Source organism: Chaetodon auriga, chromosome 10, assembly GCF_051107435.1.
Source record: "Chaetodon auriga isolate fChaAug3 chromosome 10, fChaAug3.hap1, whole genome shotgun sequence".
NCBI classification, from domain to species: Eukaryota; Metazoa; Chordata; class Actinopteri; order Chaetodontiformes; family Chaetodontidae; genus Chaetodon; species Chaetodon auriga.
In genome coordinates, this window is record NC_135083.1 from 19,497,093 (window position 1) to 19,523,064 (window position 25,972).

The 25,972-nt window shown below is 41.4% G+C and overlaps 1 protein-coding gene across 4 annotated transcripts in view; it reads left to right on the plus strand.

The window, feature by feature from the left end:
- The window catches only part of nphp4 (nephronophthisis 4), a 157,528-nt gene that overhangs the window by 43,933 nt on the left and 87,623 nt on the right, over positions 1 to 25,972 (plus strand). For all 4 annotated transcript variants that reach the window (XM_076741807.1, XM_076741806.1, XM_076741808.1 and 1 more), the window contains exons 7-8: positions 7,199 to 7,383; positions 10,562 to 10,697. In XM_076741807.1, coding sequence (XP_076597922.1) covers positions 7,199 to 7,383; positions 10,562 to 10,697 — 321 coding nt within the window. The remainder of the gene's footprint in view (positions 1 to 7,198; positions 7,384 to 10,561; positions 10,698 to 25,972) is intronic.

Genomic DNA, 25,972 nt, shown 5'->3' on the forward strand with positions numbered 1-25,972 from the left:
TTCCCACAGACCCCAACACTGTGGGTGTAGAAATACTAAGATTTTCTAAATAAGCTATTATTAAAACCCAGTGAATAGAGAAGTGTTGAAGTCAGAACAGTCCCCACAGTTTGGGCTTGCACACTGTAGAAAAATCATATATAATGACTAAAAATCATTTTATTACACCAAGTAAGCAAATGTTTAACTTTTTTTACATGTTGCATTCACTATACATGAACAAACATCTGTATTTTGGTTGGCAAATAATTCAAAAAAATGCTGACACTGTGTGTATGAAGCATTATACCCCATATTTCCAAAACAAATTCCACTGATTATGGTCATCTGGCCATTGAAGTGAAGCTGAGCGAAGTGAAATGTGTGTTATCCAAAATAGAGACAAAGCTTATGTTTTGGGCCCAGACTGATCGAACTCCCTAGAGCCTCTGGTTCTATATGCTAAATTTACAATATATACAGATCCCCAACCTAAACAGACTGCTAAAGTACTTCTACATTTTACTGCTAGATTAATAGTCGAATATCTTTAGGAATCATTTTGGTTATTATAGATCTCAGTTTCTTGTGTGGACTGGCGTCAGACACACGTTCGCTGCATATGATACTGGATTTCTGTGTGTTTGTGTACACTCACACATAAATAAGCATCTATAAAAGATGGGGGTAACAGATAATCAAATATAATTTGAGATAATGGCGCTAATCAGAAATGAGAAGGAACATTATTAATTATGTTGTCAAGATAAGTAAGAAAAGATGTAATTAGGCTATGAGTCATAGAATTGTTATTTTGCTGATTATATATTTCGGCTGAACTCCGCTCTTCCAAATGAACATGAAGATATTCTCCTCTCAGTGAGATGATGTAGCTCTGTTACTCAAGTTCGGTCCAGTTGGATCCGTTCAGATTCCATACGTCCGTGAGTTCGTTTGCTTTCCTTCGAATAATCGGGAAAGCATCTATCAGATTGTGTTTCAGTGGAGAGCTTTAGGCTGTGTCTATAATCACATCAGTCACTTTTCTCCTTGTGCCATCAGTGAAGCACTGTATTGTGGGATCTTTGGCTAAAAGTAGTGCACATTCGATGAGCCTATGCGTACATGCCACAGTGAGTGACACATTGTACTACATGTTGTGTAGTAGGTAGCAAATAGGGAGTGATTTTGTCCACAGCTTTTGGGTGTCAGTGAGTAACTCCAATTGAAGTACTTGTCAGATGGTAGAATAGCTTCTGAATCCCCCCCCCCCCCCCCCGCTCACACACACAGTTCTTCCAATATTGGTGGAATTGGAAAGTGTGACTGGCCAGGTGTGTGGAGTTGACAAAACAAGCAGGAAACGTCTCTTTCCAGCTCTCTTTTAGAATTCTTTGAACCACCACAATACATGTGTCACGTTTTGTGTACACAGGTGAGACTATGACTGACCTCTGGAAGAGACTGCCTGGAAGCGTGTGTCATTATCCCTCATATTCAAACACCATCTCATCTTCAAGTGTGGCCGGAATTGTGTAAAAACATCCAAAAGCCAAAACAGTATACACCTGTCTCAGCTTGAAGATGCTCCTTGGTTTCAGATGTGAATGACATCTGATATTACAATACTGGTCGTAGGTAACAGGTTTCAGGAGACCATACTGGGACTTCTGACCCTCTTATTGATCACTACCACTAAGCCCTGCCTCAGCCATTTATGAAGTCCCTACTCAGTGATTACAGGGTCAAGACCCATTTCCTCTCTGGAGTGTCTTATGTCCCAGCTGGAGCTATTAAAGAGAGCTTGCTCTCTCACTTCATATCCTGCCCTTTGAACACAATGAAATAACCTTCAGAAACTAATTTATCCTCCTCTGAAAATCTACACTCATTTTCCTCAAACTTGCACAATGAGGCAGCTGCCGCCTGCTTTACATTTCTCTTCCAACTGCTATTATTTCTAAATTCCCTCTAAATGACTTTTTCTTTTTCAGCAGTTCCATTTTATTCAAACGACAGTGTCCCCAACTAAATCAATTTTGCTTACTAACATTTCATCCTCTCGCCTCTGTCTCCCGCTACCTCCACCAGCAGTTGGACCGGTAAATTGAATCTCAAAGAATCTTTGTTGTTAATGTTTGACAGTGATAATGCATTTTCAGGTCTGAATACTCAAGTCAGGAAATAATCTCCCACTTTTGTACTTCAGAGGTTTTTTGTCATTTTAGTTTGGATTGAAATTCAGATGAGGGGAAGGGGAAAAAAAAATCACACCCTCCAAAAAAAAAAAAAAAAGACAGAAATGTGTGTGAGTTAATGCCATTCATGTGGACTGGAATCAAATGCAAACCTCTTCAGCAAACAGCATGCACTACAATCCTCCACAGATATGTATTGCCTGTATTTTCTGTAGGGTTTTTCTTTCCAAGATAAGGTGTGTTTTCCACCATGCGGAGTTATCTTTGACTTGCTGGCGAGCCCTTTATCCCGAGCACAGATTTCAAAGGAATGTGGTCATTTTTCCTCAACATTGCAGAAACAGTACAATCTGGGTTTTGCACTTTAAGAAACATTTCTGTTGAGCCGTCAAGGCTGTGTTGTTGTAAAGTCGGCTTTGGCTTGCTCTTGATGCGCTGCACACTAACAGCCATGGGAGTAGCCATCACAGACGATAGTGATGCACTGGCTTCGATGCGTTTTCTTTCACTTCATTGTTTTTCCAACTGGAAACGGGTGGTTAAGCAGAATGCTTAGTTTCCCTTTTACAGCACCCACGTTGGTGTGAGTCGTCTAATTGTGAGACAAAAAAACCCACCCCCAACTCTTCTCTTACAACACACTGCTTTTGTTTACTCTGTTAACAAAGCTCTAAAACAAACTGCCTCCAAATGCATGCAAATTAGTCTCATTCTGCCTCCCCCTTTTCTTTCTGTAATGATTTTTTTTCCCTTTATTATTATTATTTTTTTACTTATTTAAGCACATTAGCTACAAATAACTTGCACATTTTCTAACGCAGGTGCATTGTTTTTACGCTGAGGAGATCGGTTACAGTGCCACTGCCACTGGTTTAGCGATTCTGAAAGCAAGATCTGTGGGAATGTCACAAATATGACATAAAGGCAGGAGACAACAAGCTTATGTGTGTGTGAAGAAGCGAAAGACACACCCACGTGGCACCGGTGCGCTCATCACTCAGAAAAGTCCCTCTTCTGTGACTCTGGAAATGGAGTATAATTTAACTTGGGGGCCATTTCATTGTTCCCTTTAAGCTTCTTAGCTCTAAAATATTCATATTTCAGGCGAGGGAGGAAGAAATCTGTGACGGCAGCAGACAGAGGCGAGAGGGAGAAGAAAGAGGATAGCGAGCAAGAGAGGTAGAGAGAGAGGGAAACTGACGGAGTGAGAAAAAAGAGCAAAGAAATAAATGAAAGCGAAACTCGGAGGAGGGGAGGGAGAAGAGGGATGCAGAGAACAGAGAGCAGCACTGTTACTGATGTTCTCTTATAAACAACTTTCTCTCTGTCTTTCTTTTATTTTCACTCTGAAACACTTCGTGGCAGACCTGTCCAACAAGAGACAAAGCCGTTTCCCTGTCATCTCCCCCAGCGCTGGCTGCAGTGGAGGAAAGAGGCGGGAGCAGACAGACGGTGTAGAAAATGACACAATCATAATTATAATCTGGATGTCACTGAAAGCAATTATTTACAGATGCCTTGTCATACTTGCACTGCTTGCTGCCACTCGCCGAAAACACGATTTTTTGTTGGATATGTTATGTAAAGATGAAGTGAGGTTTTGCGTATACATATATCATTTACACCAGCTGTATGAAACGTAGCTAGCCAAAATGATACAACACAAGATAAGAAGTAAGGTAAATACACACATTGTGTTCATGTGTCTATGTGAGAAATGTGACAGATTTCAAGCACACAAATACAAAGTATGAATGGAAAATGAAAAACACTGGATGAACTGAACTATGAGTAGTGCATCACGGTGCAAATAGAGAAAAATTTAGAGATGAGATATATGTTGATATAGTGCAATAAGCCAAATCGTTTGTGTTTATAGAGCAAAATATCACCAATCACAAGTTTCCTCAAGGGACTTAACAGTCTGTGCAACATACGGTACCTTCTGTCCTTAGACGCCATGCCAGGAAAAACTCCCCACTAAACTTATAACTTATGAAAGAAACCTCAAGGAGAGCAACAGAGTATGAATCCAGGATAATGATGAGCAACTTCAAGTGTCACCAGACACGACCTCCTCTCAACCATGGAGACCTGGAAAAGAGGAGCGGCCACACAATCACAGGAGAGGCAGCACAGCATTCGCACAGGCAGGAGAGACAGACGGACACATGGAGGGAGAGACAGACGTGATGCAAACTAGGGAGACAAGAGGAGAGGCTGGAGGGTGATGATCCCATTGTGGCTTCTGTCGCCTGGTTCTATAACTCAAACACTGCAGGTCTTGTGTTTTGCTCATTGACGACCGTTTCCTTGATTGAAGAAACGACTGCACCAATCAGAGGTTTGTTTTTTTAACAACTCCTAAATCATCTTTCCTCTATCAGCGATAAGTTCAGTATTGGTTATTTATAGGGCTTGTCCCCAACTAAATGCTAGTTAGATTGCACTGCAGGTCCACCAACGATTGCTGATTTAGAGCTTTGTCAACTAAAGACTGTCTGTATCAGAGATTTAGAGCCGCATTCTCACTGCTGCTGTTATCCACTCCTGCAAACCAGCCAATTGATATTGCCATTGCCATTGTATGATGAATAGTTAAGCAGATACATTTTTGAACAGGTGTGCACGGAAAGTAAAAGAACAACTTGGGGAAGCAGCAGCAAACTGTCACATCAACTGTATTACAGGAATTAAAAAAAAAGTGTTTCATTCAGTTCAAAATCTTTTTTAAAGGACAGACCTGAGAACAAATTACACACAATACATACACCATTACAAGACAGTCTAGTCACACAGAGCAGTGAGATGTAAATACGATAATATGTCCTGATATTGTCAATAAGATGTATGTCATTTTCTTTTTTCCCCTTTTCACTTGCAAAACTTCACCTTAACCGTATAGTGCGCACACAAGCATCTGACGCATGTTGTTTGTTTTTCATGATTTTCTCTGGTAATTAGTAATTATCCCGCTCGTCACGGTGCAGAGTCCCAGATTGAAACGTGTGATGTGCGCTCCTCTGTGAGGGCAAATCTTAGTCTTGGCAGCGAGGCGGCAAACGTTAATTGAATGGAGCCTTAGCCTATGTGATCCAGCTGGAAGACAGTTATGTAACTCTCCCAACGCCAAATGAGAGCTGACACGATTCAAAACGCACTATACATAGAGCATTGCATTAGTGAGTCACTGCGTCCTCTCATAGGTAAATAAAAAGTAAACCTCCACAAAACACACTGCAGCGGAGCAATAGACAAGGCCTCTGGGTGTTTATGAAGACGTAGCACATCAATTCAGATTCTCCTTCACCTGTCTGCCTTCTGTTGCCAGAATTGCGCTATTTTATACCAGCGTGGACCTTTCTTGCCACAGCACTTGAGATGAGGTTTTACTGGAGATATTTTTTAAGTGGAAACGGAGAAGGGAAGGAATCACTTGAGGTTACGACAAGAACCCTAATCTCCCATCACCAAAAGAAAAATACGGTACACCGCCAGTACATATCGGCCGTTGCTTGTGAGAGAATGAGCGACGATAACAAGAGGAGGGTAGATAGTAAACAGGCAGGCAAAGAAGGGGATGGAGTCTGTCAGTGCAGAGATGTAACATGAGGAGAGCAGCAGCGAGCTGCGGTGTACGTGGGCTGTACAGTAGCCAGGCAGGCTGGCCGGCTGCTCCTGCTGATTTAAAAGAAAAACCCAAAGCTGAATTGATATGCTAATTTGATTGAGAAGGCGTGGGTGGATATGGAGATGGTTTTAAGCAGCGAGAGGGACTGAAAGAGAGAATGACAAGAAAAGAGAGAGAGAGTGGGAGTGAGAGATGTGATGGATAGAGGGAAAAGATTGAAATGAAACAAATGGGAAGGAGTGGGACGAGAGGCGAGCTCAGCATGGCTCCGGACTCTAAGGCTAGAGAGTGTTCAGTCAGTCACTGAGGAGGTGTCAGTCAGCTGAGCATTAGCGGCAGCAGAGTCTCAACCGGTGTCTGTTGACTTGTTTTTTCAAGGTTGATTAGCACATACAGTATATTTTGTTGTGCGCACAGCGACAGTCAGTATGTGAGGTCAAGGTCAAAGAGGAGATTTACATTTGCAGCTGCATTTTTGCTTCCAAATAAATTTGACGAACCTTGAGATTCTGATTGTCTGATGATGTCTGATTGTGATTCTTGTGCAGACGTCTTTTGAAAGATGTGCCATGTTCCCACACTTTGGGAGAACAGTGCAACCACTACCATTATTGATATGATACCTGACCAAGATGTAACCACATTGTCGACATATCATCATACTGATACATTTTTTATAGCGAACATGTTGGCCCCCTGATGAATATATGATATTCACTCTCCTTGTAGTTGTGTTTTGCTGCTGTAAAACCAAAACACTGAGCCAAAATATTCTGCAGAGTTGAGTGGAACAGATAACTCGACGGGCCTGTCATCTAAGCCAGCCTTAATATATAATCATTACTGCCACTGTAACAAAACAGCCAAAGTTCTAAAGAGTTAAATAATGTCTAAACACAGGAAGGGGAATGGGAACTTTTCATAAATAAAATACTGGTTAAATTGGCAAAATACTGTGTTTAAATCAAGACCACAGTTCTGAGCAGACATTCGATGGCAACGTTCTCCTTTAATGACCCTTTAAAGACACTCACTTTGACAGAATTATCACAGTAGGTTTTTGCGTTTGTGGATCCATCTCTTTTATTTTCCCTTTAGGAGTGTGTGCTATCGTAACTAAAACCATGATTGTAGTACACACAACAAGGTCACAAATAAGCAGGACGTGTTTGGACGACTGGAAGTTGTGTTTTGTCAGAGGGGCTGAGTGAACTGCCTCATATTCATTTATAGTGTCACTGAGTCCTTGTAATTACCTCACACAGAGATCCACAGAGGACATGTCATCATGCTTGTTGTTTGTATCATAATGTGAATCTTGATATGTTAATTTTTCTTCACTGAATGAGCAGAATGTCATAACTCCAATGTTCCTCTCACTGATTCTCAGAAACAGCCAGGACCAGAAGGTGCACAGATGACGGTGGTCATTCAGGAAAGGAGGCTCCACATTGGCGTCCACAATGGCTGGTGCTTCCTCGATAAGCCCCAAGTAGTGGTGTTGGAAGCCCTTCCCTCAGGGTCCAGGGGCCGAGCAGACAGCGCCTCCAAACACGGCACCCTGGTCAAGGACAGGTGAGTGAAGGGAACGCATGTATATATCCACAGTGGAGCTGTTGCTGTGGGCTGCAGGAGATGGTGGAGGATAATTCTGTCAGATAAAATCCACAGATGTGCAAAAACATTTTCTGCAGTGCTGATTTTTATGGTATTTCATCAGCTTCTGCCGGCGCTGGTCCTGTTGCTGATAGGTAAGTGGTTGTAGAAAGTTTATCCTGTTAAGTCAGCAAAAACTGTATTTTTGAAAGAGCTAAGTTGGTGTGAATTTCATTTTGTTTGTAACGTTGGTCGGGAGATGAGTAGACCTGTTTCTTATTCTCTCCTGGTGTTTATTAGCTTCATACTTTTCTACATCTACAGTGTGTATTTGGTGTTTCACATTCTTGCCTTTCTTACCACATGTAGTGTTTTGAGAGCAGTTATTTCATATACTGCTGTCATTTTTTTCCTCTTTGTCTTATAAGAGGACTGCAAACACACTCCAGTTTGCTGCCAGGTGGCTGGCTGTTTGACCGTTGGATATAGTTGTCCTTTGATATGGACGAAAGCTAACTGGACTCCTACAGGCGGGTGACAAATAATAGGAAAAAACTGAGGAAGTGGGTGAAGAAACATAGAGTACAGTTGCTGCCATGCAGGGCACAAGGGGTTACTAAAAGGTTTGATGAGTATGAAGATGATGTGAGTCATGCTATAGCCTGAATATTCACCACATCTCAACCCACACGTGTTTTTTTTTTTTTTTTTTTTGGAGCAAACACTAAATGAGGGAATGTCTTGCAGAAGAATGGTGTTCAGAGACTTGCATAATCCCACAGTTGACTGTTCCATGACCACCGCCTTCTGTCCATGTGTGTCAAAGTGTCCTTGAGCAAGACAACTGAGGGGCAGGCCAGAGTCGTGTGATAATAAGTGGCAGACAGTCAAAAACCCATAATGTTACATTTTACATAGAACTGTGTAAAACAAGCACTTTATATATTGCATGCAACTGTATGTAGCTCCATTGACCTTGCTGAAAGTACAAATCCTGAATGCCTGCTTGTTCAGGCCTTCCATGTTGTAAGCCAGCCCCAGCCTCATAATTCACACACTTTTCCATGCCGTACAAGCTTCCACCCTCATAAAACAGCCTTGCATTACATTCCAATGCATATTTGCACTTTATAACCAATCAAGGAGATATGGCTCCTGCTGCCTTTGCCCCTGGGTTTTACTGAGACAACACGACACTGACCTTGTCAAAGTGGATCTGCTGGTGTGAGGTCACCATGTCTTCCTTAGATGAGCAGTAAAACACTTGGATTAAACAGTTTTATCATGCGTAGGACAATGCTGGAGAGGTGCAACGCCACAGACTGAATGTGGCATGAGAGAGCCTAGAACTCATTGTAATTCCAGGGATACGAAACATTGAATTAAATGAGTACAGTTTCAGAAAGCTCCATGTACAATAACAGTATTAAGATATACTTCTCTATAAAGTCCCATTTGGGTTGAATGTCCTCAGATTCAGAATCAGAGCTGGTCCCTGCTCTTCGCTAACGGATCAGAAGAGGCTGTAAAGAAGCCGAATCCTTCAGATAGTCTGTGTTTTATAACTGACTGTGCTTTGGTTACACCAGCTGTCACAGATACCCCACTGAACCCTGTTAAATCTTTGCAACTATTTCCTGACATCAATGCTCTGAGCAACTTAACCTTTGACCGGCACAAGTAAACAACAGCCAGCAATTTCAGTGAATGAGTTGGGTTTGTGTCTACTTCAGTGACATTGTGCAGGTTTATCAAGCCTGTAACTCAGATCCATGCTATCACCTCTCTCTCCTCGGACAATATGCAAAATACTTCAAGACCACTATATAAAATAAGAAAAGAAACCATTAAGGAATATATTGTATATATTGTGACCATATAGAAATGCCATAATTTTTCTGTGCACTTCACTTGTCATGCCTTAATGACATCCACCGTGAGGGGTGTAAAGAAACGTGTTTGTGCTGACAGTACTGTCTGCAAAATGCTTAAGCGATTGAAAGTGGAATGGTGTGCACATGCTGCTAGTTGCTGTCAATAGCAGAAGCCACTGAGTACCCTTGATGTATTTTATTATACTCTTCCACACCCTTATGTCAGTGTTAGGTCATTTATTTAAGCCCTGGCCCTCAGCATGATTTAATGGGATGTTTTCTACAGTTTCATGAACTGATCATTCATTGGACCTTTGAGTAAAAGGAGTAGTCAGACTATTAAATAAAATGCCCCAAAAGAAATTTGCTGTAAAGCTCAACAGATGACACACAAACAGTGAGAGATGATCCCCTTTTTCAGTTTGCATCTGAATCAGCATCTATTGTGTGTCCTACTTCAAATGAGACGCTACCTAATGTGGCGATTATGGGGATGATTATATGGGTGTCTTACAAGCATGACGACGTGTCTGCAAACATGCAAATGCATAATCAACACAATCACAGGCTGCTCACTAAAAATCATCATCGTCCATATAACATTGTTATGTTCTTTACTTTTCTGTTTTCCCCCAAAGAAGAAAGTGCTTGCCTAAAAGCGGTTTAGTATGGTAACACCAGAGCAGGCAATAATTGCGATGTTTGCCTCTTTTTGGGCGCTGCCAGTGAAAACTGACACTGTGCCTTGCTTGTGTTATGCCTGCTGCTTCCAGACAGCAGAGAGAGACAGAAAAAAAAAAAATCTGAAGTGCTCGCCTGTTCCATTCTCCAGAGAGTCCGTGAAGCGAAAAAAGAAAAGGCGCTCGGCCCCACCTCGTGACACGCCAGCACTCCACAGTATGCTCCCGTCTATGGTGTATGCAAACTGTGAATGACGAATGCGGAGAGTGCTGTTCCACTGCTCACACAGGAGGCCAGTGCTTGCCAGGGAACATTTAGCAAGCGCGTGTAAATGGTCCAGCGCATTGATTTCTTTTCCTATTAATAAAAACTAAAACTTCATTAAAAGAAATAAGTGGGCTCGACATTGTACTCAGGTGATTGTCAGCCTCTTCAATAATGGCTTATAAAGCACAATTATCTTTATTTGGGTCTTCTTTACTCACCTCTCTCTCTCTCTCTCTCTCTCTCTCTCTCTCTCTCTCTCTCTCTCTCTCTCTCTCGCTCTCTTTTACCACATGCTTCACGCTTTCACCATGTGCTCGTGTGTCTTTGCTCCTCAGCTCGGCAACATCATCCCTCCCTCAAGCGCTGGGCCTTCGCAGCAGTTTGGAGCTCAGACTGACCAATCATCCAGCTTTGGCAATCATCTTCCAGCTGGAGTGTGTCTTCTCTGTTCCAATTGGCCGAGAGACGATGGTAAGAGGGACGCACAAACACACATGTAGCATATGTCCTAAACCTTACTGAATGCTTATCCTTAATTTAAGTCCAAGCCTGAAATGAGAGGAGACCGGAAAGACCTCTTCTCTCCCTCTGAAGTTCTAAAACAAAATAGGTCTTCACAATAATAAATGTAGAAAGACACCTGCACACACACACACACACACACACACACACACACACACAAAGACCCTACTGCCCTGTCTTCGTCCTGCCTTTGTTCTCTCACCACCTCGCTCTTGTCCTTGGAGTGTCACTCCATCCATCTCTTGCCAGTGTCTCCCAGAGGAAATTACTGAAGGCATCCTTGGCCATAAGTCCTCTGTAAACAGACAAGGCTGAATGATAGAAGGATGGAAGTGAGGAGAACAAATCCAGTCGTGATGTTTTGAGCCGAGCTAGCTTCTTATCTTCACTGTTATCCATGTATTTGGTCATGTGGAGGTTCATCTATGCCTACATTTTGGAGTCTTTCATTGAACCATCTGCTGTCTTTAAATTGTGCAACAAGCTATGGTTTCAAGAACAGATTATCTTCTTTTCTTTTCTCACTTTGTTCCTTAAAAAAAAAAATTACATCATAGAGCATCTGTATAGTAATTTCTGCCACTGCTGAAGTAGTTTTTGGCTAATGCAAGAATTTCAATATGCTGCCAGATGTTTCTGGGAGTTGTGCTCTTTGTTGTTGTCCTCTGCGGTGTGATAATAAGCATTGCAATACTGCTATTAGTTTTTTGTTAGAGAGTATCATATATAGGATTTTAATTAGTATTCTAATGTCTTCATAATCACCATGATCGCCATGAACTAAGACATATGTATGTCCACATGAGACCTACAACCAAGAGCCATACTGTAAAGTGCTGACAGCATATCCAGCATGTCGGCTGATACGGTACAAGAAGGTGCAGTACAGAAAACAAACGTTGAATGATATGTCTGTGAAATCTAACAGTTTTGTAAACTCTCAAATACTGATATCTGCATCAGTCTCAAAAGTCCAGTCCACATGGTCAGTACTCAGTCCTAGACAGAGGATTTCTTTAGGTCTCTTTGTTTCAGACATAACAACTATGTGTTGGCGTCCATGTACATGACAATTTTAACATAATCTCTGGTAGATGACAGTAATCAGGAATTATTGTCTTGAGCCGCCCGTCATTGAAAGTTGACTGACCCATTTTCTTGATTTGCAGATGTAATGGTTGATATCAGGCCTCAATCAAAAATGGAATAATAGTCAGTCATTGCTGCTGAGTGCTAAGTTGGCCATTATTGGTAGGAAGAAGATTGAGTTGGAATTGCATAATTTCTTGTGGAGCACATCACCATTACATTTTTTCAGAAGCCCATAGCCTAGCTAGTTTTGAGTTGTGTGTGATGATGTAAATGGTCCTTCAGAGGCATGTCAAAAGCTTTTGCAACCCCACTGCCGTGACTGCTAACATGAAAATGTCAAATTTAAACATATAATATTGTCCTTTTCTGAAGTGCTGTCTTGTCTCCCCTCTGTCCAAATGACTTACATAGACCAGTATCTGGCACCTGTGACAGCCCGACACAGTCTACACATTCCTAGGGAAGTCATTTCTAAATTCAGGCCACACCACTTAACAACCTCTCATGGCATGGAAAACCTCAGAAAGACTGTGGTAATTATGTGTGTGGGTGAGCCTTCAGCACTTAATGCATGCCAAGGCTTGGCCCGCATTGTGTCTGCTGTGTGTTGTACTTTATACAAGCAGAGGTCACCAGATCACCAATTAAAAGCCGCAGAAAAACAACCAGCCACTTGGTCATGGGAGCATCATGGTACATTTGCGCTTATGGATTAATTCACCCATTCTTGACTCGTGGCAGCCAATCAGTCTGTTACAAAAGGACAGTTTCTCCCCCTTTTTTTAACCGTGGATTGCAGTGATTGTTGTTGACCCGTAATGGATATTGTTTAGGGAAAAAAACAACACTTTCTACAGTTCTACATTTTCCAGAGCATGAAACATATCAAGTGAGGAGTAGCTCACCATCATCAGCCTTTTTGTTGTATGCAGTTTTGCCCCTGAAACTCATGATCATGAGCTCTCATGATAGGAATTATCAGCAGAGTAATTGTTAGAACTGAAGAGCTATATGTCTGCTCTCTGAAAGTTGCAGTAAACACTGCGTACGGGGAAGCATACAAATGTAGAGAATTATTCAAAATGCTTCAAATGTTTTTGCCAGCAATCTCCCACACACCTAGTCTCTTGACACAAGTCCTCATTGGGGGTGTTGGTTTATTTTGCTCAAATGCTTTAAATGTCTGTTATTATAATAGCTTGTGACTTTGAGAATAATAATAAAAGAAGATTCAGGGAAATAAAAACAAAACCAAGAGTCTCCAGCCATCCTAGCGACCCTGTGAGCAGCTCATTTTCTATCTATTTGGTAACCAAGTAATGGACAAATGTGTATTTTGACCTGATGACGGCGCTAGATTAAAAGTCAAGGGATCACCGAAGTTATTCCAATTCATTTTGACATTGATGTCTCTACCAAATTTTATGGCAATCCATCAAACAGTTTCACTCAAAACCAGAAATGTCAACCTGCTGTTTGCACTAGATTAAATGTCAGGGGATCACCAAAGTCTGACTGACCAACCGACCAAAAAATTGACATTGCCATCCTCAGAGCTATGCTGCTAGTGTGGCTACAATTCACAAGAGTGCATGCTCGCTTTGACAGCATAGACTCATATGAGAGGTTTGGAAATAAAAGCCCCATTAGCGGTGTAGTCTAAAGGCTGACACTCAAAAACAAGGAAGTTGTAAAGCTGAAGTCGTACATGTAGTTGGCACAAGAGATTGACAGCAACAGGCAACAGCAAATGACATTTCATTTGCAATCAGCACACAGGTATATGCTGCGTGTTATGAGTCTGTCAGCTCCATGAAACTGAGTAAACGTGTCTCAGCGGTTCGCAACTTGATTCAGGATTCAGTTGCACTTTGCCAGTCTCTTTTCCAAAAGCACACTGCCACTCCGTTGCTGCCTACGCGGAGGTGAGTGGTGCAATTCAGCAGTGAACACGAAGGGATGAAGGAAGAAGGAATGACCGTGTTGACTGATAATGGCTAGGTTTCCATAGAGGATTAAGTCTGATGTTTTTGACGCCCTTCTGACCTTTTCTCTTGTGCCATCACTGGACAAAGTAACAACTACATGGAGATACCAACATCTGATGGACAGATTTCCATGAAAGTTTGAGCACATTTTGTGAGCTACATTTCCATTTAGGACACTTCATGAGCTCTCCTACTGCTCCTACCAGCTCTAACATATCTCTTAATCTAATAGACAGATTGCCATGAAACATACTGAGAACGTTCATGCTCCCAGTGGGATAAACTTTCTTTGCTTTTAATGAAAAACGTTAACTCGGGTAGAGAAATTCTAATAAACCCGATGAAACCATCAACTGATGCCTGTCTACATCATCCCAGAATAGCGAGGCAGAAACTGTTGTGTGGGTGACAAAAAAAAAAAAAAAGAGATCTCCTGCTCACTCTACTTCACCACCTTCGCCTTCTCTGGCATGAATGTTTGATGAGGTGAGAGATATTTAGCAGGGGGAGAGTAATTTCTGTCTCTGTGTGGGAGTGGAGTGTGTGTGTGTGTGTGTGCGTGTGTGTGTGTGTGTGTACGTACTGATGGGTGCATATGCTATTTGTGAGCGAGAGCCTGATCTATCTTGGGTGTTGACTGATAGGGATTTGATACGTATTGCCTCCTGAAGATGGCAGCAGACACGACACCCTTAATCTCACCCAACCACCCACTGCATCTTGCAGAAGGCTCCTGTATTGTCAGCTGACGGCTAAAACTTCACTCTCTGCATCTTGGGCAACCAAGAAGAGCGTGATGGGACGCCGTATATGTCCCCGCACTGTGTCACAGCTGTCAGAGATGTGATGCAATTGAGGTGTTATAGCCATGTTGAGTAGAGGTGTGCCTTCAGGGCAAGCAGCTGTACACTGTCAACAGCACTTCTCACCACTTGACACCACTTGTGAAAAACAATCGTGAAGGTTCAAGTCTGATAGCTGCACTTTTCAGGCCGGTGTTGAACTGAACTGCTGCTTAAACCCTAAAAAAAACCAATCAAGTTGCTTTTGATGGAGGACGGACTTAGTTAAAAGTGGGGTGAATCATTCTGGAGAAAGATCGTTGATAACCACCGAGTTTGACATTCAGAGAATATCTCCTCACGGTCCACTAGCTGTCCGCTCTGTGCATGCACTGAGAAAGAAATCTGGTTTTTGTACACAGCCCTGACTCTGTAAAACAAACAAAGAGGCTTGGACCAGGATTAGGTGTTACACGACACAAAAAACACAGACCCAATAAAAATACAGAGTAGGTTTGACAGAATAAAGGAAAGTAAAAGTAGACAACCATAAATCTAAATTACAGAGATGTATACAGATACAACAAGTAGAAGAGAGTAAACTATGCTCGGAAAACAAAAACAATCGTAACTAGAACTTAGAGGGCCATATAATATACCCAGGCCCGTTTACATAAAGATATCTTATGTATATATCTATGTGCATTAATCTAACATATATATATAAAAAACATAGACTTTAGACTTTTTTTCCTGAGAAGTCGCATAGTGAAGTATAACTTGTGCCTGTACTGATGCAGTTTAATAGTAGAATCAAATGTTAAGTATTATAATGGAGCAGAACACACTTCATGATAACAGAACAATTACACTGAAAATCTGCAGTTAAAACATGCTTTAACATGCTGAGTGTTCTGAGCTTTCGAATGGCTGCGTATAGCCTTAAAAGCTGAAACTGAAGATGTTAAAGAATGTTAAGTGGCTCTGTACTAGTGCTTTACATACACATATGATGCATAATTGTGAATAAGATTCAATAAATAATATAGAATTATAGGATAATAGAATAGTATACAGGATGGGAATGAAGTGTATAAAAACACATTAATGTTGAAGCTCTCATTTAGAGTCCCTCACAATGAAGAATTGAACCTGTTCTCTATCATTGCCGATGTTGCTTGATGCTGACTGTATACATTGCCACTAGATGGTGCTGTGTAGTGTAACTTGAGGGAGCCTCCTCTGCTATTGGCTGTGCTTGGACGGGCGGAGGGCAGGAACATGTAGCCTGCCTTACTGTTGTTCTTTCCTCTGATTAAATAGAATTATGTCTTTTGATGTATTCTGAGGGGGCTAAGGTGGGTGAAAAGAGTAAAACAATTTTGCCGAAATCCCCTCTGTCCTGAAACATAACCCCTGCAATCCAGAGGCAATCACTCGGTGCTCTGAGACTGCCTCCATGTTTAATCCTCACTGTGTTGAAAAGCAAGTCTGCTTCTCACAGTGAGACAAAGAGCGAGGATGGTCTCCTTTTACAAAATTGCAGTGCCCTCATTGCCTTTGGTTATGAAGAAAGAAAATCATGCTATGTCGTCATTTGTCCTCTTTGGTATTTTTGATGTTAGTTATGATTGGGTCGCTCTCTCTGTCTTTTCTCTGTGTCGTATTCTGTCTCTCTCTCAGAGCCTTTGAGCAGAATTCTTTCATGCTCCTTAGCAGCAATCAGAGGGATGGAGATAACAATTTAAATTAAGGAGGCTGGGGAGAGGAGAGGAACTGGGAATTTGTCTGATAGGCTGTTCTCAGAGGGCGTCTGGGGTCAACGAACTTCATATCATCAACTTTTCTTTCAGTCAAATACATTGTGTCCACTTCCTGTCTTCCTCCTTCCTTGTGCTGTTTTGCTATTTCCTTCTCAGTCCCTATTCCCTTCCACTGTAAGGGCTCCATTGTGTCCCTCTCAGGCTACACACATGGGAACCCTGTCCTCCCGTGTCCACTCCAGCCACACTTATCCCTGTCACCCTGCCGCCTATTGAAGACAAAACCCAGAGAAGCTGTTTTCAAAGAAGAAAGGACGTGTGAAAGTATGTGTGAGAGTTACAATTAGCTGCTCCACACTGCCACGCTCAGTGATTATGACACCCCAAAATATAAAGATGATAGTTGCCTTAATTCCCTTCATCTCCTGCCATATTATTACTGTAATTGCTAGTTTATGTACCATATTAATTTGTGGTTTGAAACAGGGCATTAATTGGATATGATAATATGATATTACAGTTTTACTTATACGTTATAGGTTATGGATGGATAGATGATTACAGCTGCTTTGGCATTGTTGGAGTACGTCTCCAAGGCAATGCAGTTGTTGACATTGCATTACTTCCTTTGCTGTTCTTTTCGTTGAAAGACTAGGGGAGCAGGCAGAAGTACTGAAAAGCTAACAGGTGATTCAAGGCGTGTCTACAACCATTTAAAGCTTACTATGGCAATGGAAAACAAGCGTCTGAATGTGCACCCAGTTCCACAATAATTGAGATGAAAAGAATAGGGCTACATATTTCTCTGTATATAGACAGGAATTTAGCCTTGAATGTTAATAGAGTTTTATGTATCAGGCCCAGAACAGCTGGATGAATATTACGGCCATTCACAGCTGATGCTGGTGACCATCCTTGAACAGGCACAGAGGTTACAGTGCCCCCATATACAGCCACCTGTTACCACATCAAGGATACCATGAAAGGTATTAGAGAAAATGTGTTTGGGTTTATCGTAATTGGGTTTTTTTTTTTTTTTTTGCGTGTGTGTGTATTTTGGGTAAACGGACCTTATAATTAGTTGATTTTGAGTGTTGAATTCCAATATGTCCCTCTCCATTTATGAGCAGTGTAGAAATAATCCTTCTTTCATTCAAGTCACAAGAGCACTGATAAGAGCAAATCCTTGTAAAACAACTTTTAATTGCTCTTTTCTCAGCTCCTTGACATACTCATCTATTTGAAAAGTCAAAAACTGGTATATCCATAGTAGTCCATCATGCATTAAGTGATCCACTCAAAAGAGTAAGTGGACGCTTTCCACAGTACATGATTTACTCACTGTGTGAATACCTGGGTCACTGACAGCTGACGCCAGGCGATGACGGCTCTCCTAATTGTGGCCTGTCAGCACCAATTTGTCCCAGCCGTAACTTCATCTGAGGCATCTCTGGCCTGCTCCTGTTTGCCGCTCTCTGCCTCTGCTCAGCCACCATTAGCCTGCTCATCAATTGAGCCATGTAATACTGTTGCATATAGACTAATGCAAGACGATTGGACTTATTGTTGTCTGCCTTCTTCCACTGACAAGCACTAGCTCATCGCTAATGGAGGGGCTGGTCTGGGGGGAAGTGGAAGCAGGAGGCGCTGCTAACCCCACACGGCTTTGTCCTTTAGCCAAGAAACAATTTATTGGGGGGCGTGACAGCTGCAGTCATCCAAAACACTGACATGGGGGATGAGTGACTGCTCATAGGTCACAGTCTCAGATGGATGGAAGCAAAGCAGTTAGACCGAGGGGATGGGAGGGACATGTAAAGTGGAGAAACTTGGTTTGATCCTCTCACTAACCACCGTCACACTTCTGAGAGACTGTCAGACGCGAATCACTTCCTCGGAACAGTAATTGGCGAGTCTCCCAAGCTGCTACACTACAGCAAAGTTGTGTTGCGGAAAAAAGGATTTTGGCAGTTGTGATACGTGTCATGTACTGAAATGGGTTCTCCGTTTGAGTAACTGGGCCAGCACACAACCAGTAATGAATGTGTCACCGGCATCATATGTTCATGTTGTGCCACCTTTGACCCTGATTGGGCTTGGTGAGTGGCACAGTCGATTACTGTGCATCTGAGAAAGTGTAACCATTAATGCGTGACCTTTAAACGTACTCAGTGTTTTGCCCTTTACTGAGCTTTCATCTGGTTACATGCAGACGCAGGACTGAATTTGGCAGCATGCCCATTTCTCATATACTATATAAAGCAGCTTTCCAGCTCAGAGAAAACACGGTCATCAGTAATCCAAAGATGTTTGTTGTGTTGTCACCCACAGAGCACACTGGGCAGCATTCATGACTCTTTTCTTGTTTTCTGTCTGTGGTTTCATTTTAAAATACAAATCCAAAACATCTTTCGACTGTCAGAGGGGTGAACGAGAAAAATTCCCACAGAAATGAGACTGATGAGTGCAGAGGATACAGAACTAGAGACATGAGCATCACAGCATTTTCTGAAGTGTGACTGGACAGAGGCTTGCCACCACTGGAGAACATCCTGCTACTTAAGCTATATCAAGCATCAAGTTCAAGCATGTGGCAATATGAAGTATCAGTACTGGAAAGCAGTCTGAATCCCTGGGCTGTTTTTGTGTTAGTGCACACTGTATAATAAAAATGATAGAAGTCTCCAGTGGAATATTTTTGTAATGACATTTGTGTTTTATGTATTTCATAACTTAGACTTCTCCACAAACCAATTGTGAATTAACATTTCATGAATGAAACTAATTTTGCCATATTCCCTGCATTTCCAAATAGTGGCCTGGGCCTTTATTGAAGAGCGGTTTGCCTCATTTAAACAAATAAAACCAGCTTAGTCAAAAGAAGAAGCAGTGTAGTGAGTAATATATGACTTTGTTGTTGTTTTATAATGAGATAGTGCTGTGAAAATGTACGTTATGGTGGGTTTATCATTTGAGTCTTCTCAAAATGTGCTTCTGTTTTCTTCTCATTCATTGACATGTATCCACAACTGTTGGCTAAGTTTGTCAAGTTTGTTCATTGAAATGACATCGCTAGCAGATTTTAACAGATGCAAATAACTTTTGAATTAAGCTAACATTAGTTACATGAGTTTGTTAACTTTAATATGTTCAGCTGATGGAAACATCCACTTGATGGCATTACATTAGCCTACACCATAGAGTATCATCCAACACCAGCTCCTACATAGTGGAGAAATACTATATAGGGATTTACTTGTCCTAAAAGGGGCTTTTTTTTTAATGTAACCTGTAACCTCACAATAATGTAGTATGAAACACTCCTCGCCTGGGAAATAACACTGGGTTACTTCTTTAGGTAGCAAGCTAGGTGAGAAACACACAGCAGAAAACCATACCGGTTAATCCATTTTTTACACACGTGCTCTGCGATATTTGGCTTCGGAGAGGCTTAAAAAAAGTAAATCCAAAGCAAACCGCTGTATACAGAGTAGAACTCTCACTACAGCCCCATGCACACTGCTTCAACATGAGGACAAATCCAAAGCCTGACAGGCCTGCTGGGCTGTCAGAGTTGCAGCTCCATCTTGTCTCTGTACCTTTAGAAAAGGTGAAGTCTGTTTAATGTGCTAATGTGCTCCCTAATTTCCCTTACAGGGGATTAAGAAAGTCTTATCTTATCTCATTTTAGGATAAGATATGAGGATTAAACAGATAAAACTAGATTAGAATTACATCAAATAAATACTAAGACAGTCCTTCAGTTATATATTGAAAATTGAATTGACAGCATGCATACAGTATCGTTGCCTCTTATCCTATGGTTTAATAATTGTTGTTTAGAATGTTGCACAAGCACGCATTGTGTGTGGTATCAAACAAGGTTTACATTAGCTGAGATATATAACAAATCCCACTGTCTTAATTATCTATTTATTCCTTCCTCTGTCTCAGATGTCACTGCCAGGGGATGGAAGATAAACAGTATGTGGAGCAGAAAGCAGTGACATGGCTAGCGGCTGGGTTTATTAAAGGTGTTGGTGTACGCTTCTCCTCTGTGCCACAGAGACGCTTGTTTGGATTTTAATTGGCTCACCGACAGGTACATGCTGTATAGATTGCTGTGTGTTTTTCCTGTGACTTCCCTTAAGTGGCTGTTTGTGTGTTGCCGTGTGCAGTTCATTCGTGCATGTGTGTGTGTCTATGTGCATTTGCTTGGTTATTGTGGGTCCCTGCAGGCTTTAATGGAGTTTAATGAATGAAAAAGCATCACGTGAAACTCTCCCCAATCACATGCTCATTAAAATTCCCTTTTTACTATGATACTATCCCCTAACTTATGAACCACTCCCTTAGTCTCAGTATCCTTGACTGCTTACATTACATGGCATGTGAACACCAAGTCATCCCACTGTTGTGGACCACATCAAAGAAGCCAGTTATTTTTTTGTTTGGTTCTGATCTGAAATGTCATACAAATGTTAATTAAATGTTAATCAAACATCTTAAGCACAGTAATGTCACCGGGATTTAGAAGTGATATATTTAGCTGATTTGTGGCCCATTCTGGAGGTCATTGCTCCCTGGAGGTCCCTTTTCCTTTTTCCTCACAACGAGGAGAGAAGTTGAGGATAAGGCAAGGGAAGCTACATGCCGCAGAGACAATATTTCGCCCGCCTAATTAAAATGAATGTCAGCTCTCCCCCCACTGAGAAGTGCATCAATCTCCCCCTGCGATAGGCCCAGAGTGAGTCTTACCCTGTCAGTGCCTGCCAGCAGTGCTATCCTTCTCCAGACGGATGCATTGCCCTGGCAGCCAGGGAGGCAGTGGCAATGATGTTTGCACATCTAATGGTTGCCATGTGGATGGCCACCTCAGACTGAGACCCTGCTTCAAATATAAAGGAGTTTCTGCCCACACTTGAATGATTTTCATTTAAAACAGCAGTTGTATAAAGTGGTCAATGGCATTTTGGAGCCGTTTCAGGCCCGAGCAGCTGTGGAAAATTCAGTTTTAGCTGTCCATTGTTCCACACTGCAGATTGCAAATACAATAATACAGATGCAAAATCCAGTTTTTGGATAGTAAACGGTGAAAAATGTTGAATTGTTATATCCGTCATTGTGGTGATGCTTTCCTCATACTGTATTGTTTGAAACAAAGACATTTGACTAAAACATTTGTCTATTTCCTGTCCCAAAGCCATTTTTGTCATTTGCCTTGCTGGTAACTCAGCAGTCCTTTCTGCCCATCCACTTTAGTCTAGGAAAATGTTGTGATTTGACAGATTTCCTGTCAGATCTGATGGCAATATAACTGAAGATCAAGTTCAGGTCTTTAATATCCTATGTATATATTCCTGTATATATTTATGTAACAGAATATGTAGAACATGCCACACCAACTTGTCTTTCTTCTGATTTTTCTTTGTATATGTACATACAGTATACTATGTTAGAGTGGTTGAGCCGAACATGCGAGGGTATGTAGATGCTGCTTTCTGTGTTTGCAAAATGTCAAACAGACCAGATAAATATCATCAACATAAATTTGACAGAGCTTTGATGTTTCATATGCATTCATGCATCAGAGCTGAAAACATCACCATAAGAATCTTACGTGTGCTCCTAATATCATTTGCTTCATTTCAGCAAGTGATTTGTCATCTTTTGCGTTATCATTATCTTCGGTGATTGAAATATTCATCTGAGGGTAATCATCAAGCACATGAGATAATCATCTCAGGTACTTTATATTACTCTTCTGAGTTAGATACATTCTGTTATTGTAAATGAGGAAGCTACTGATGCTAATTTCCCAAACCAGACTTTAATAACGTGTACATCTAAAGGTGAATCTCTCGTCTAGTTTGCGGTAAGTTTCTCTACACTGTAAAAAGCATGCACACGACAAGGGTTGAGCCATGCTTGTGACTCTGTGAGGCTGTAAAGCTCATTAAAATGAAAGCGGATTATAAGGTGCATAAATGTTGAGGTCCAAAGTTTGTTTTTGATCCTTAGAGTCACAGTTGTCCCGTTAACATGTCTAACAGGTAGTGCTTACAATATTCAAGATTAGTGTTATTATTATTGTTTTAGCATGCACATTTTTTTGTTACCTGCTGATCAGCACTACACACAGCGGTACAGTTTAGGTATCATAAACCAAAGGCAGATTTTTGAGCCGACAATGGCGCAAGAGGAAAAGTACGGCCATAAAACCTATTCGCCAACCAAAAAACTCTGTCCTGAGCAATTATTTGGTTCTTGTCTAAACTGTTATTTTCTTAAAAGCAAAAACACTGGCAATGGGTTGAAAACATTCCGATGCAATATGCCAGAGTACAATTTGTACAGTTATTCCAGAAGAAAATCAAATAAGTATTAAATTTTAAATGAGAGATTCATTGATTCGTTCATTATATATGCAGTTTAAGCATCATTGCTTCTGCATGTGCATCTTCTGTCTGTATTAGTCCTCAGGTCTTTGTTTTTTCATTTTTTTTTAGAAGAGCACCCAACTGCTGATTAAAAAAAAGATATGCACATTCACAGTAAATTGGCCTGAGCAATGAACATGCCTTTCATCTCCTTGAAGTTTTGCCATCAATGAAGGCGAGATGTGAGACTAAGCGTAATTCTTCCCAAACCCTATCTGGCCTTGGTGAGTTGAATAGAGCACAGTCGCCTGCTGGGTTCATTTGGACTACTTGTGCGGAAGGATGAAAATGTGAGTGGTTTAGTGCTCTTAAGTTAATGATCTCGGTGCATGTTCCCCTCACTTCCTCCAGGGCATCTCATTGTGGAAAATAAGTAGCAGGAGCTGTGGGCCGGTGCCTGTCACAGGGTCTTGGCTGAAATAATGACTTGAACAGCCCAACAGACTGAGGTAATAGTAATAACTGTCAGACTTCGTCTCCCATCAATGCTCACATCCCCCTAATTTAGGATTAATTCCTGCTGTACTCCAGAAAGCCCCGAGTCGCTGAACGTCTTGCCACTTTCTTTGAGCGTCTCCAAAACTGTGTTCCTGCAAGCTGCTTTATCTCAGCTTATCACAAACTTGGATTTTTTTATATTTGGACATATTAGTAAAATTTAAATGAGCATAGCAAAATCAGCTCTGAAGTGGTAGCTGTTTCTAAAATTAGTGGTGTTTTTCCTTTTATGTATAAGAAAGGCCATTTCATCCTTTTCTTTCCAGTTAGTAAGAGGTGGTGAATTTGACTGGTTATGTCTCTGCTGCCAGTTCCTCTCATCTGCTGGGAATGAGGCCTTTGATGTGCAAAAATCACCATCTGTCACCTTTAGATAATTTCCTCTTTTTTTTTTCTTTTTTTTTTTTTTACCTCTCCACAGTGTCCCCCCAAAAATTTGCTGATTACCTTTCTTGCTCCAGGTTACAGACATGAGACCTTTGTTTCCATCCTGTCGCATGCTTGAAACAGAGACGCCGTTTCTTTTATTTGTCTGCAGATGCTGCAGCATTATATTTTACACTTCTAAACAAGGTTGATGGATTCTTCCCTTAGAAAACGCTTTGCCAGTTGGAGCAATTATGTGTGCAGTGACATCGCCTGTTATTGTTTTCAGTACAACTTTATGAAAAAGTTTGCTGCTTCCTTGTTTTTGCCTGAGGCTACCGTTTCTGTTTTTTTTTCCTCTCCCAAGTGCACTGTTGAAGCAAGTGCTTGGTTACTCTCCGAGCCAAAGTTAATGACTCTTCTTTTAAATATAGCCTTTAACACTCAAATCAAGTGTGTAATCACACTTTGGGGAAATTAGCTATCGATTATTCTGCCTTGTCCAACATAATGACCATAGCAAACAGTTCTAAAAGCAACTTTTAATTCAAATGGCAAATTCCCTGATAAATTCAAATGTTTCCGGCCCAAAACAGAGCAAGTGCAAGAAGTCATACTTTATTTCCTCTGAAGTATAATGTCATTGATTTTGATGTCTCTTCGCTGTCACCAACAGGCTTTACCATTGATTAAGACTCGCTGAGTTACTGTGCTGTTCAGAATGAGTCAATGTGTCTGACCCTCGAGGCAACTTTCTTCTCACTGGAGGCACATGCATACATCAGCTAACTACCTCCTGCAGCACTGTATGCTTACCACAATGCCATTAAACCGCCTACACCCTCATGTTGATGTCACATTGATCTCCACTGTCACATAATCAAGGAACTGCATATTGTTGTTCTTAAGCTCATGTATGCCTCCGAACGTTGAGGACTGTTTGCGTACAAGGATTACATGCATAATGTGAATTTTCTGCCCGGCTTTAAATGAAACTATTATCCCTGTTTGTTTACTCAAACCACAACTAAAGAGTCTCTTTGAGATTCCCTCAATCCTATTGTTTGCCAGCCCAGGCTGTCAGCGTTTTATGCGGTTCATATGTAGATCACCCCATTCCGAAGCACTTAAAAAAACCACTGCATTGAAATCCTAATAGTGATTCATGTCGCTACCAGCTTTGCTTTTCAAAGGGAATTCTTACTTGCTGTAGTTCTGTGCAAGTTTGCCATTGTTGTGATCGTAGAATTGCAGGTTTGTTTGTGTTTTTTTTTTTAAATCCTCCAGTTTGACCGTTCACTGCACGTGTGTTTGTAGACATGTATCTGTGGTGTGGTGATTAAGCGCCGGTGCTTAATGCTCGTTGGCTGTTTGGCTCTCAGATTTTTCTTTTCCTTTTTGTCCTCATTCGCAGTTACTCAGTGCAATTTTGAACATAGAGTCATTCTCAGTTTCACATGATTAGAAGACTGAAAGAGTGTGATAAGCATTGAGTGTCGGACAGATAAAAGGTTTTTGCGAGGCTGTAGGCGTCCCTGTAGAAGAGGCCCCTGATTGGTCCTTTGTCTCTCTCATTCTCTCTGAGCTCAGGCAGCATTACTGCTCCCGAATCATCCCTGCAACTGAATATATTCATTGAATAATACAAGAAGTGAGTGTTGGGTCATGTGCTAGACACTCATTTTGTTCTTTCCCTTGTGTTCTGTGGGAGCGCAGACATGTTAGAGACGGAGAGTGCTTGAAAAAAAGAAGAGACACATTAGATAAATTGCCTCACAATTTTTACTGGCTACTCCCTCCGCCATGAAATTATCTTTCTGTAGTTGGATCGTTTTTACAAAATCATCACTTTGAAAATAGACTTGTTTGATTGAATGTTTCGTGTGAAGCATGTTATTAATTCAGCCCCATGAGATGGAAAACAGGCAGTGCCTCAAGGGGGAATATACTGCTGTCTGTTTTATGGCTGCCATATATTTCTGGAGTTACAATTCAAAGAAATAGCTGTTAATGTCTGTGCTACTTGGGGGTAAAATTATAGTCTGAAACAAACTCCCTCTCGAGAGGAATGGAGTATTGATCTGCATCTGGGGCCATTTCAAAAGGGTGAAGCAACATCAATACTCTGCATATGACTGACCAATCTGTGTGTACTGTATATAGATTTTAAAGGCGTGGCACAATTTTAATAGGCAAGGCCAGCGCCGTCCCACAGACTGAAGAGATGTGGCATTCCCAAATAATGGCTGTGGAAATTCAAGTTTAAAACACTGGTGGGTTCAGATCTGTTGATTT